This window comes from Antechinus flavipes, chromosome 4, assembly GCF_016432865.1.
Source record: "Antechinus flavipes isolate AdamAnt ecotype Samford, QLD, Australia chromosome 4, AdamAnt_v2, whole genome shotgun sequence".
Taxonomy (NCBI): domain Eukaryota; kingdom Metazoa; phylum Chordata; class Mammalia; order Dasyuromorphia; family Dasyuridae; genus Antechinus; species Antechinus flavipes.
The window spans coordinates 436,181,748-436,196,237 of record NC_067401.1 but is presented as its reverse complement, the minus strand read 5'-3'; the positions used below and the strand labels follow the sequence as shown (position 1 = coordinate 436,196,237).

Sequence of the window (14,490 nt, the reverse complement as noted above, 5' to 3'; positions counted from 1 at the left end):
CTAGCATCTGAACACAAGACTATCAGAGTTAAATTTTATCAGCTATTATGAAATGCCATTAAGTGATTCCTTAAAATCTCTTACAATAATCTTGTTGACATGATGAAGAATTATGGGTTAGGGTATAGTTTGTCAGATTTAGAACATGCCAAAAGATTGACTCTAAAGAATAGTTATTAAGGGGTTAATGTCAATATGAAGAGAGGTTTCTAATGGAGTACTCTCATGGGTGTCTCTTAAGTCTTGTTATTAAAATTTTTGTCAGTGACGTGAGTAAAAGAATAAGTAATATATCAAGTTGTCTAATGATGGAAAGCTAGAAGAAGTAACAACATTGAATGATAAAAGATCCAAAAAGATCTTGACAGTTTAAAATGATGGGTCACACATCTCTCTACAAAGAATACAGATATTGGAAAGGAGTGTGAACTGTGACATTTGAAAATGGACTGAAGAACTAGGATTGATTGATTCTGAGAAGAGAAGATTCAGTGGCTATGTAATTGCTGCCTTCAAGAATATGGAGAGTGAACTTGGGAAAAGGAATAGATCATTCAGCCTCAGAGGAAAGAATAATAAGCTATGGGTTGAAGTCGCAAAGAGGCAAAATTCAGTTCAATGAAAGAAGGGAAAATAAACAAAAACAAAAACAAAACTTCCTAACAGAATTTTACAAAAATGGGATTGCTGATTTGACAAGTAGTGAATTTCCTTCACTAGCCTTCTCAAGCAAAGGCTGAATGACCACTTGTGAAAGATTTTATAAAAGTTATCATTAAGGTCAGAGATTGTACTTGGTAATCTCTGATGTCCTTAAGCTGGAGAGTCTATGATATGGCCAACCCAAAACATCGGAACTCTATTAAAATCTATGTGATTTTAGGCAAGCCATTCCAACTCCTTGAGCTTCAATTTCCTCACCTGTAAAATGAGGTCATTTAACTAGTTGGACAGGGCAATATGAACACCTTGGTTTAAAATCCACCTCAGACAAGTAATAGTGCTATGACCCTGGGCACATAGCTTCAGTAATATGAGCCTCAGTGGCTCATCTTTAAAGTAGAAAATAGAATGTCATATTCCCAATAGGGTTATTTGGGGAATCAAATGAGAAAATGTAGTCAAGTATTCTACAAATTTTACAGAGATATATAAATATTAATTACAGTGATGACATATGATCCTAGTCAAGTATCTTAACCTCTTAGTGAACTAAGCCAGTCTCCAAGACTATGAATTAATTGCTGATCTATATTGTTAAAGGGAGTTCTCTTATCTGGGAATTTTCTATAATAATGAAATTGCAGGTTCAGGTCCTATACCAATAATGAAGATCAGCAGCACCAATGTCTCCTTTAAGATAGTTCCAAGGCTAAACCTTTGATCTTTGAATATTTTTACAAGGTTCAAGCACTTTCCTAACTACTAATTTTTTGTTCACATTTATTTATTTTATTTTTAGTTTATGGATTAAAACATTTCTAACTTTTAAATTCACACAATCATGCTGCCAACTGGCATAATGAGGCAATAGGGAAAGATATACTTTACAATCCTAGTGAAAATTTGTTCACGACTTCCTTTCTTTGGTTGATTTCTAGCTCTTCTGTTCAATCATTGCTGGATTGCTACATTATTTCTTTCTAGCTGCCTTTGCATGGATGTGCATCGAAGGCATCCATCTCTATCTCATTGTCGTGGGTGTCATCTACAACAAGGGATTCTTACACAAGAATTTTTATATCTTTGGCTACCTCAGTCCAGCCGTGGTGGTTGGATTTTCAGCAGCCCTAGGATATAGATACTATGGGACGACAAAAGTGTAAGTGATTGCTATTTCATATAAGTGTTTGTTATCATCATAGTCCTGCTTGTGAGTGGGGGGATGACTGATAATTTCCCTTTGCTTACTCACATTCAACATATTTACAACCATAAGTCAGCTCTAGAAATATGTTCTGGTAAACCCAGCAATAGCTGGAATGCTGGCAAACCTTTCTAAGTATGTCTACAATTATAAATGTTGTATGTTATTCACTTTTGTTTTTCTTAGGATAGGTACTAGACCTATGGGGTTTTTTTAAGGAACTTCTAAGAACAACAACTCCTTCTACCAATCATTCAATCCATCCATAAACATTTTTAAGCACCTACTATCTGCCATTCATCAGGGATCCAAAAAGAGACAAAAACAGACCCTACGCAAGAGTTTACAGTCTAAGAAGGGAACAACATGCAAACAAATATAATACAAAACAAACTATATACAGGATACATAGGGAATGATTAAAAGATGGAAGGCACAGGAATTAAGAAGGACTGGGGAAGACTTCCTAGAGAAAATGGGATTTTATTTAGGATTTAAAGGAAGCCAGGAAGGTCAGAACGTAGGAGGAAAAGCATTCCAGATATGGGGAAAGAGCCAAAGATAATGATCAGAGCTGAGAAATAAAGTGGCTTGTGCCCAGAACAGGGAAGGCAGACTGACTAGATGGAAGAGTAAGATATAAAAAGACTGGAAAGAAAAGTGGGAGGGCACTGGGTTTGAATGACAAAGCATTTTGTATTTGCTCCTGGAAGCAAGTGGAAACCATTGTAATTTATTGGTTAATAGTATAGGTTAGGACCTTAGGACCTGCTTGGCAACTTAGGATCCTTCCTATACTCAAGGCTACTTATCTAATTTTTATATCATACTACTTTCCTGAAAAAGTTTATCAGGACTTGTAGGAAGTACCAAGTATGTATATTTTTCAATGTCATACAGCATAAAATATAAGAAGCACAAAAATCTTGATCTATATAATCTATATCTATTTTTATTTTATTTTTGCTTTTCAGATGTTGGCTCAGCACAGAAAATAACTTTATTTGGAGCTTTATAGGACCGGCATGTCTCATCATTCTTGTATGTGTATTTTATTTCTTTTTTTTAAATATGAGTAATCACAAGTTTCTTAATAATTACTATCATTATCCTCAGGACAGTCATGTGTAAAAACAAAAGAAAAACAAGCATATTTCTGATCATTACTTATCATTCTGTCTTTTAAAGCTGCTAGTCAGAAAAAAAAAAAAGATATTTGACAAAGGTCATTTCATTTTATTTTTTTTCCTTTCTGTCTTTTGAAGGGAATGGAATAGACAAGAGGGAATTATTTCTAGTTTATAAGGAAAAGCATTTTCCTGCTGTGGTATCTCAGCATTATTCAGGAAGAAATGGCTACAGGGAGTGTGCCAACTGACTGGTAATCTGGCATTTGGGATGTTACGTTACTTAATCTTTTATTGATGATCGGTCATCTCTGAAGATTAGACTGTCATCTCAACAGTTTTATCATTCCTATGTACCCTGTCATCATAAAAGCTATTTTATACTAAATTGCAACGTCAGAGACAAGAACCCGCTATTTCTCATGGGTAGACAAGTCATCTATTGATAGGCCTATTTCAGTTGGAAAAAGAGCCTTTTAATTCTTATTGGAAGTGGTTTCCAACCTGCAAATTTGGCAGGTATTATGTGTTCCATTCTAAATAAAGACATTTTATGTGTCTCAAGAGCATTTCTAAGTGCTAGAAGTTTTCAGCTTCCATTCTGACTATAATAGTCTGACAATGTATGTGGGAAGTCTGACAATAATTAGGAAATGGAATGATCATCAGGGAAGGCACAGTGGAAACACCTTTGGACAACTTTGGTCCATGTCTTCTGAAGTGATGGCTCTCTTATTGAATTCCTTTCTCACTCCCTCCACCCCTGTACCTTTCCATTTTAAGGGGAGAGGGATATGGGTAAGAAATAAGATGATAGTGAAATGCTTTATAATTAGGATTTTTTTTTAAATGCAGCAAATATCACTTCTCAAAAGTGGCTATGTGACCAGAAGTTCTACCTGACATTTGGATGGGGGTGACGGACAAGAAGACAGGGAAGGGAGATTGTCTAGACCTGTGATTTCACTAGTTTAGAGGAATCCTGATGTGGAAATTCCCCTCCTCACTGAAAATCAGGAAGTCTTCCGCAAATAACAGTCTGAGAGATTTCCTGGGGCATTAAGATTATTAAATTATTTTAGCAATAGAATGGGATTTAAAGGCAGACAGGACCTTACAGACCATTTAATTCAATGATCTCATCTTATACTTATTCGATGAAGGACCAAAAAAGCTCAAGATCTTACAAGCTACAAATAGCAGAAACAGGTCTTCTTACTCTAGATCCAGTTCTTCGGTTAACACACACTGCCTCCCTTGCCTAGACTCACACAACTCGCTTTTTGTCAGAGGTACAAGTTTCTCTTAACTATCATACCATTCTCTTAGTACAGTGCCTGAAACATAGGCACTTAATACTTTTTGACTGAAGGATTCTCATGGCCCTTTTTAGTTCAAATGAAGCTCATAGTACCCTTCTCAGAACAGGGTTTTATCACCTATGCTCATAATTGAAAAAAATACTCAAATTCAGTTAGAATTTGGTGAAAACTAAGATGTTGTTTTCCTCAAATTCATAGACCCTCTAAAATCTATCTACAGATTTCTAAGAATCTATATACTTGTATATGTATAATTTACAATTATATACTTATATGCTTTCAAATACTCAAATGGAAAGATTTTTTTTATTTGAAAATTGAGTTCTAAATCTTTAAAGGTTTAAAAGCTTCTGTTTGATTCTTCAAATACTCAGTCTGTGTAACTTATCCATTTCTCCCTCCATAAATTAGCCACAGAGGGTCGCCTCAAGGCACTATGGGCTTTCCTTGATTTCAAAAAACATCAGTGGATCATATAGTCTGCCCATCATCCATTTTGCTATATGATCAACCTCCCTTTTTTCTTACTCATTACCCTTTTTAATACTTCCTATTCCAGTTACACTTTGCTATTCTTTGATTTTAACTGTTGCAAGAATTTTGTTTTGTTTTAGGTTTTTTGGAAGAGCTAAGTAAACCTTGAAAGTACTCACCCTAAACATTATTCCAGAGCTTAATTTAAAGTGGGGGCAAAAAGGGAAATTGATAAAAAGAGCAGGATCAAATAAATATTTTTTTTAATTTAAAGACTTTTTAAAAAATATTTTAAAAGAAATGAATAAGAATGGAGCTTCTTAAAAGAAAAAGTAATGTCATTCTTCAGTGAACCCTAACAGGCAAGGTAACCCTAAGATTTAAATCAGTCATTGCTGACATTATTCAAATTTGTGTTTTGTCCCCAAACTAAGGGATGGATGCCATGGACTTCATAGCATTTGTTCATCATATGTAAAGGAACTTACACTACTACTGAACTCTCTATCAAATGACTATCATCATTTCTCTATAGAGTTTTCATTCTCTCTAAATAAGAAGAAACAAACTTTGTAAATGGGTCTTACTGACTCTTATGAATGAATCCCTATGATATTTGTGTTTGGGGATTAAAAAATAAAATGTTTTTGAAACATTCAATAGAATGACAAAAAACAAAGTTAATTTGTACTGATGGCTTCTGGACCTCAAAGTCTTTCCTTCCTACCCAGCCACCCCCCAAACATTCAACCTTTCTTTAATCCACTTCAGTCACTATACTCAAACTACTCCCATGTTTCCCATCTGGAATCTAAGCTCTATTCTCCTTTGATTTCTTGAATGGTAACCCTGCTTCCTGAGGTGTTTGTTCATTAATATGAAGGATCTCTCAATTCTGAAGTGTAAACCAGTGGCCCAGTTGATCCTATCTGAGAATGATGCCTTTTGTCATTTTAAGATTGCAACCAGACATGAAAAGAAGTGGGTCATGCATTTGAAAGATGGAGTAGTACAAGAAAGAGGTTTGTAAATCTTTGTAAAGCAAGCTGCAAACTGAAGATAATTTACACAATTTATTTCTCCCTTCTCATATTTCTAATCTTTATTACTGAAACAATTTTAACTATACTGCCGATTAGATCAAAGTATAGAAGTGTGAAGAAATAGTTTATGAAAATGATTTAATTTTTAAAAAGAAACTGAAGTTTCTCATGGATGTTTTTAGCACTGAAGAACAGTATTTGCTTGACTAAGACAAACACTAATTAAGTGTTGGCCAAAAAAGGCTGTCTATTAAAAAAAATTAAGCATTTTTTTAATTCATCACCTTTGCAATTGAACAGTTGTATGTATGATCATCCTTATCCCTCTTTTAACTCTTGATCTTGCAATTCCTTACATATACTTCTCACAAAGTCTGGATTCTTTTGAATCTTTTTACCATTCTGAGTATGTTGAGATCTAGCTAATTTATAATCTTAAAACCCTAACATGTCAGCATTTGGATTTGTCTCAAATATATCAGTGTATCTGGTCTCTCTCCAATAATACAGATCTTGGCCTAAATGTGTCTGTCCATTCCCAGTGTCTCTAACTCTGTCTTTGTTTCAAGTATATGGCAGTCTATTCATGGCCACTGTTGGCTCCCCATTGTCCATTGAGTTGATCTTAATATTAATTTTTCAGAGATTGTAGTTTCCATTACTCTTAGCCTGATAACACAACCAGAAGATGTTTAGAATGTTTATTCTAAAACTAATTAGAGCAGAAACATTTCAAGGAAGAGACAGAAAAGACTGGAGCTAAAAGCTGTCTCAGTGGTCATCTTATACAACCTTCTCATTTTTCAGATCAAGAAACTGAGGGCCATGTGTGTGTGAAATGATTTGTCCAAATTCAGACAGGTAGTGAGTAGCAAAGCCAAAATTTGGTCTCGTTCCTTGAACTCCAAACCATGAGCTCTTTCTATTATACTACTCAACATTGGGAAATGTTACTAACTGAATTCCCCAAAATATATTGTCTTCATTCTTGTAGTTTTCAATACATCACAGAAATAAGATAAAAAAGAATTTAAATCATAGTTTATATATAAAGCAATGTGCATTAATGATCATATTAAAATTGAATCAGAAATGCTACCCACTGAAAATTCTTAAACGTTATGATTAGCCACTTTAACATTTTAATTACATGTTTTAATTTAGTAGTATTTTATTTGTTGGGAGGTTTGTGTGATGATCCCAGTGATTCAGAATGCTTCAACATTCTTACCTTCCCCCTCATATCTTGTACTTTCAACTAGTTCAATGCTTGCTTTTTATGTTTTTTCCAATGACTGAATGACCCTGACATTTTATGATTTGTTCCTCTTTACCAATGATTCATCCCTTCTTAAATAATAGCTTGTTGGAATGGAAGAAAATAGGTTGAATAAATGAAAACTTAAAATAAATAATATATTTGTAGTTTTTAGTGTTTTTCCAAATTCATGGATGTTTTATAACTGGAAGGATTTTTCCTGATAAATTCTTTGGGATACAAAAAATAGTAATCTCATAAAAATGAAATAATTTTGTGGAAATTAATTGGCTGAAGGATATAAGGAAAATCTCCGTGAATTTTTTTCCCATTTTAGAAAAGGAATTAATATGTGGGAGAGCATCCAATGGAAAATAACCCAGTATGATAAAGGGTCTTGAGATCATGCCCTAGAAAGTTCATTTTAAGGACCTGGAGATGCTTAGTCCAGAGAAAAGAAGATGTGGAAATAGGACCATGATAACTTCTGTTAGTTATTTAGAGAGTCATGTGGAAGATTAATTAGATTTGTTCTATTTCCCTTAGAGGGAAGAAAGAGGAATGATGTGCACAAATTAGAGAGACAGGTTTAGGCTAGATATATATAAAGGGAAATAAACCAACCTAGCAGATTATCCAGAAATTGAAAGAGCAGCCTCCTCAATAAGACGCTATATGATATAATGAATGTAATCCTATGTCAGGTTTGGAATCAGGAAACTATGGGATCCAATTCTCACATATTTACTTGCTATGTGACTCTTAGAAAATACTTTCCATCTCAGGTTCAGTTTTTCTGCTATGTAAAATCTTGACAAAGGTGATAGCACCTACTGCATACAATTATTGTGTGGATTTGCTGAGGCAATGTATACAATGCACCTTGTCAAATTGTAAGCACTATATAAATATAAGCCAATATTATTAGGCCTCAAAAAATGACTGGTTCACTACTTCTTGGATATATAATATAGGGGATTCTTAGGCTGAACCTGAGAGAATCAGCATGGTAAGCATGAAGAATAGCTAGTAGTAGATGTTCTATATGTTCCAAGGATAACCAAAAAGTATCAAGGGAACTAGAAGGGGTTTTTCACATTGGTGGCAGCTAAGCAGTCAATAATACAGTCCTGAGCCTACTGTCAGGATAACTTATCTTCATGAAAAATAGACCCAGAAGACACAAGTTCAGATCCCACCTCTGCCACTCACTACTTCTGTGATCATGAATAAATTTTTTTAGACACTTATTTAAACTTATTTAGATCTTAGTTCAAATCTGTTCTCAAACATTTACTAGCTGTATGACATTGGAAAAGTAACCTAATTTTGGTTTGTTGCATATTTCTCAACTAAAAACGAGAATCATAGCACCAATTTCCTTTGTGATGAGGATCAAATAAAAAAAAATTGTGAAGCCCTTAACACAATACCTACGTACTGTCATATTGCCATCATGCCTGAATCTATATGACCCCAGTTGGGGTTTTCTTGGCAAAGATACTGGAGTGGTTTTCAATTTCTTTGTCTAGTTCAAGGAAACTGAGGCAAATGGGAAGAGTGACTTGCCTAGCATCACACAAACTAGTAAAAGTCTGACACCAGATTTGAATTATTAATGCTTCTCCCTTCTCCTAGTGTGTGATTGTTTGTAACTGTAATTAAGTTTTATAGAAATATCATCCAAAATATGATAGAGAAATTTGCCCTCTGTCATCTAAAGACAGCAAGAGTATGAAAGGCGTATACCTGTATTGGATGCTTCTAATTCCTCTTCCATGACCCCATTTCCTGAGCTCCCCACAAAACTCCCAGGTAAGTGCAGAGAGATGCAGCAATTGAAGAAATAAAGCTTAAGAATAATTCCTATCTCTTCCATCATCTTTTCTGATGTTCTTACATGTTCCTCCTAACATCTAGTCTGTTACTTTCCTTAGAATAAATGTCAAGCTTGCTCCTTTCCTATCTTGTTGAAGAAAGAAGAAAGGGTATTCTGCTATCACATGTTCTCTTCTCAGTTCTAAATGAAGTCTTTTTAAAGTACTTGCCAGGAATATCATGCACACAACCACATAGTGTTTGCTAAGATCCTTAATATCCCTGTGAGCAGGCCAGCCAGACTTAACGGATTTGTACATGCTCAGATATTTCAAATATTCTCTTACCTGGTTTCTATTGGTAGCTATTTTTCAGGGCCGCTATTAGATTTAATTATTGAAATTCCTTTTCATTTCTTTCACAGAATTCAGGCTGTAAAATGAGGTTAGCACTCCAGTTTTTTAGAGTTTCAATTAAATTCATACTACTTGTCATGTGTTACTAGAATTATTTCTTTAAGAGGGACTTTTACATCAAATTCCTTCCATTATCCTTAACAATTCTTTGTCAATAGTCCGGCAATTCCATCTACTCTATTGGTGTCTATAGCCTTTTTTCACAACATTTAATAAATGCTTTACTTTCCACCTTTACCAAACCATCATGGGATTGAGTACCCTATGAGGATTTTTCCTGCCACTCAAGCTTCCTCAGCACTTAATATGTGACCTGTAGGTGAAGTAGTAAATGCCACAGTGATGTCATTGTTGTGGGAACCATTGTCAGCTTTGCTCTGTCATCTTATCCTACTCCTTTCTTCTTCATTGTTGTTAAGTCATTCAGTTATATCTGACTTCTCATGATCCCATTTGCATTTTTCTTGATAATTATGATGGAGTGGCTTGCCATTTTTCTCCAGTTCTCTTTACAATGAAGAAACTGACTCAGGATCCAAATCAGTTCTTCTTCACTCCAATTTCAGTGTTTTTACTTAGGGAGCCACCAAGTTGCCTTAGAATAGAGGACACCATAAAAGAAATTAATAAAGTATTTGGAATACAACATTTTGTAGAGATGGATGTTATGGGCTATCTTTGCAAGTATTTTGAAAAAAATAAAAGACATTAAAAAAAGAAATGAATAAATGAATGAGCAAAAAAAGAGAAAGGTTTAGCCATGTGGTGAGAGTTAAGATGGCTAGTAGATGTCCTATATGTTACAAAGGTAACCAAAAAATATCAAAGGAACTAGAAAAAGGTCTCCTTTATATCAGAGAGACCCATTAGTGAATAGCTAGATGGTAGTATCTAGACAATAGAACATTGAGTCTGAAGTTAGAAGGACTCTTCATGAGTTCAAATCTGACTTCAGACACATATTAGCCATGTGATCCTGACCAAGTCACTTAACATCTTTTAGCTAAATTTTTCTCATCTGAAAAATGAGGATAATAATAGCATCTACCTCAAAAAGTTATTGAGAAGTTAGAATGAGATAACATAAATATGATACTTTGCAAACCTTAAAGTTATGTAAATGCTAGATATCATCATCATCATCATTCTATTCCTATGGAATTCTTTAAAATACTTTGAAACCTGTTTGTGACCATTGTATATCTCTCCATTGAAGATGGGATGTTCTTCAACTACATTTCTTTGGAGATTCCATAACTTTCATGATCATACACTCCATTTTTAAATAGCAGACTTACCTTTGATATGTGCCCACTCTTTCACCTTTGGTCCCTGTCTTAGCCTCACTTTGTGACTTATCCATCTAAAATGATAAAACAGTTACAGCACAGTCTCTTTAGAATAATATTAATCTGAAAAAGAACTCTTGTTTCAGAAAGAAGAATGGGCCTTTTAAAAAACTGAATTGTTATCCAAAGACAGTCGAGCTATCTCTTATGTTGTAATATTTATGGGCCCAGCTACATGTCCATGTACAACAGCTTAAAGTTACTTCTTTTTTGCCCTAGAATCCTTTACATATCTGCCCAACTCAGTCTGGAAGTTCTTTGACTGAAAGGGCTCTGTCTCCCTTTGTATCTCCTTTGAAAAGTACTGGCTACATATACCTGGAGTATTTAACAAGTACTTATGGAATTCATTTTTCCCGCTTTGAATCTTTCTTTCTGGGGATTTTCTTTGCTTGTAAAGATTTGCTACTTTTTTCAAGACAAAAAAAATGTTCTTTTTTCTTTCTTTTACTTTTTACATGACTTCAAATCTGATCTTGCCTTTAGTCAGTCTTTAAAGACCATGGGTGGACATAATAAGATCTAAGATCTTGATATTGACTTATAAGATACTGACAATAAGATATTGACTTATAAAGTCAATATTCAGTATATACTGTCTTCATCTCCTAAGTACCTGAAAATTTCCTCCTTAAAATTGTACTTAGATTATACTTATTCATTAGAAATATTTTTCTAACACTAGACTTGTATCTACTTAGTGGCCACCTACTAAAAAGTTGATTGATTTTATTAATTGATAAGACCTAATTAAATATCATTACCAAATATGTATCTCTGATAGTTGAGTGGCCTGTAGAAAAGACTGAAATGTAAATTAAATGATTTTGTCCCTAATTCTATTGTTCTCACTATGCCACTTGGTAAACTTTAGGAACTTCCCTTATCTGCCTGATCCTTTGTTTATAAAATGGAAAAAAAAAAAAAGATGTGTTGTTTCTTATAGGGCTATTGTAAAGATAAAAATTATAAAATAAATATAAAAACATTATTTAAAGTTAGAAAAAAATTTAATGTAATATGGTATTTACTTTTATTCTAAATATAATTTTCTGTAGAACATTTTTGCTACAACATTTCTCATATTTTTAATACAAAATTCTTTGATCATAGCATTTTATATTGCAAAGTTGGCTTCATTAAGCAATACAAAATAGACCAGCCTCCTTTTGTATGCCATTGGTATAGGTTATCTCAAATGCTATTTTAAAAAGACTTATTATCCCCTATAGCTAAAATTGCTCCTGAATTATGATTATTGTTTAGGAATTCAGATATAAAACTAGGTCTTAATCAACTATCTCCCACATTTATCAATATTTAGTCATTGTTTTACTCTTATCTCCGAGATTTTTTTATCACCTCCACTTCATTGTCAATTGAAAAATGACTTTTCCTATTAATACTTTTAATGTGTGCTAACTCTTTTGCTTTAATTCCTACCCTACCATCAATCTATGACTTCTTTCCATGTGCAAGGAGAAAACATTTTTATGAATGAGCCCATGATATTTCTTGTGTGCCCACTAGATCACATCTCTCTTTTATACTCATTATTAGCTGCCTCTTTTTTTCAGTTACTTCCTGAGTTGAATTTAAAGTTATTTTTATATTGCCAGTGCTACTATATTTTTTTAATCCCACAAAGCTATAAGGGTTGAGCAGTAGTTTAATGCCTAAGATTATATACAAAGATTAAAAGATTAACTATATTAAAAAAATAATATGTCGGTTGTAGGTATAACCTATGGGAATATCTCTCTAAGTGAGAAAGTCTGCTGTTGATTAATGCCTTTCATTGTGGCCTACCTATATGCACAGGTTGATGATAAATAACCTCTCGGATAAATATATAAGTAGTGTTGAATTTTAAGTATTTTTAGGTAGCCAATGATATGAGTAAATAAGGGTTGTGACTTTAACCATTTTCTTAATTCAGATTTATCAGTAAAGTAAAGATCACAGTATCTTGGGGTATATATACCCTTCATATACTCTGGGGTGGGGGGAGTTATTGTTATTGAGGTAATTAGGTTTAAGTGACTTGCCCAGGATCACACAGCTAGGAAGTATTAAGAGTCTGAGACCAAATTTGAACTCAGATCCTCCTGACTTCAGGTCTGGTGCTCTATCCATTGTACCATCTAGCTGCACCTCATATACTCTTTATAGTATTATACTATAGTACTATATATATGTATGTATGTATGTATGTATATATATATATAGAGAGAGAGAGAAAATATTATAGTATAATACTATATTCTTCAGATACTCTGTCCCTCATTTCTAAAAAGAAAAAAGAGTAGAACAACTGAAATTTGAACTAGAGTCCAAAAGGTTTACAACAGTTAATAGATTTCAAAAATTAATGAGTCATGATGAGTTTATTCATGAAAATTAAGCTGTTTGGTGATGTCTATTTTTTTAATTAATATCTAGGAAGGCAACTATAAGCTTCCCTAAAATGACCTTCTATGACATGGTCTGAGACCATAATGAGCTTCAATTTGGTAATTTCTGGATTTAAGATGGTTAGCTATCTGTATATAAGTGTATCTGATACCTAGAATGTAATCTACATGAGGCAAAGAACCAAGTCTTATCTAAATTTTTATCTTTCCTGGAACTGACTACAGTGCTTTTGCTTGATGAATATTTATTGAAATGTTAATCTTATACCATCAGAGAATTGGAGAAGGAGAGAAACTCTTCCAAGTATGACCAAACTGGGCCAATACAAAAATACTGAATTGATTTTATGCTTCTGCCACTTTCTCTGAAGAAATATAAGGGGACTTCTCTGAACTCAGAACAATTTTATAATAGTTTTCTAGATATTAATTAGTGTGATTATTATGTATTGCTACATCCAAAAAATCCATCACCAATTGGCCAACCCTACTATTATTTGCTTCTAAGTACTTAACCAGATTGGTTCTTGGGAAAACACAGATAATCTATTGCCGGCTCTATGCTTGAAGCCTTTCAGAAGTCAAGTTTCCATAACTTGCATTCCTCCGGCATAAGGAATTTTTTAGTGAAGTTAAAAGTCCTGTCTTCTAATCCAAAGCTCTTTTTTTTTTTTTTTTTGGCTGAGGCAATTGGAGTTAAGTGACTTGCCCAGGGTCACAAAGCTAGGAATTGTTGTGTATGAGGTCAAATTTGAACTCAGATCCTCCTGACTTCAGAGCTGGTGCTCTACCCACTGTGCCACCTAGCTGCCCCCTAATCCAAAGCTTTGTTAAAAACATTCTTGGTTTGTTGTTGCCTTTTATTTATTTTGGTGTCTTTTTGTCATTTATACTATTGGAGGTATTAGAGATATTTTAACTGGTCATTTCAGAATTTCACATTTTTATTTTTAACCTTAATTTGGATGTTTAATCTACAATTAGATGAAAAATGGCCACATTCCAACTATGACAGTTCATGTTGACCTCACATTGTTAGAAGTGAATCATATCACACAGACAGTATTTATTCTAAGTGGGTAGAGTGTGTTTTCTCTGAAAGTTTAAATCCCAAGAACTTATACTGCCTGCCTGCATACCTATAACCATATAGCAATTTTAAGAAGTCTTGTCTCCTTTATTGAGACTCTATCTCTTGTTGTATTCTTTTGATATCAGTAATATCATATCAATTTATCTGCCTATGTGGATTAGTTCAATTCAGGTTGGCAAACATTGAGGAAACCTTCCTGTATTCAAGGTAAGACAAAGCCTGGCATAGTGAATAGATGGCCAGCCTCTGTGTCAGAATTATCCACAATCTGGATTACTGGAGTCAGTAATAACAAGTATTACTAGTTAT

General features: G+C 33.8%; 1 protein-coding gene across 1 annotated transcript in view; it reads left to right on the top strand.

Moving 5' to 3' along the window:
* The window catches only part of ADGRL4 (adhesion G protein-coupled receptor L4), a 125,569-nt gene that overhangs the window by 97,720 nt on the left and 13,359 nt on the right, over positions 1 to 14,490 (top strand). The window contains exons 12-13 of the mRNA XM_051999166.1: positions 1,602 to 1,822; positions 2,842 to 2,908. Of these exons, the coding sequence (XP_051855126.1) occupies positions 1,602 to 1,822; positions 2,842 to 2,908 (288 nt within the window). The remainder of the gene's footprint in view (positions 1 to 1,601; positions 1,823 to 2,841; positions 2,909 to 14,490) is intronic.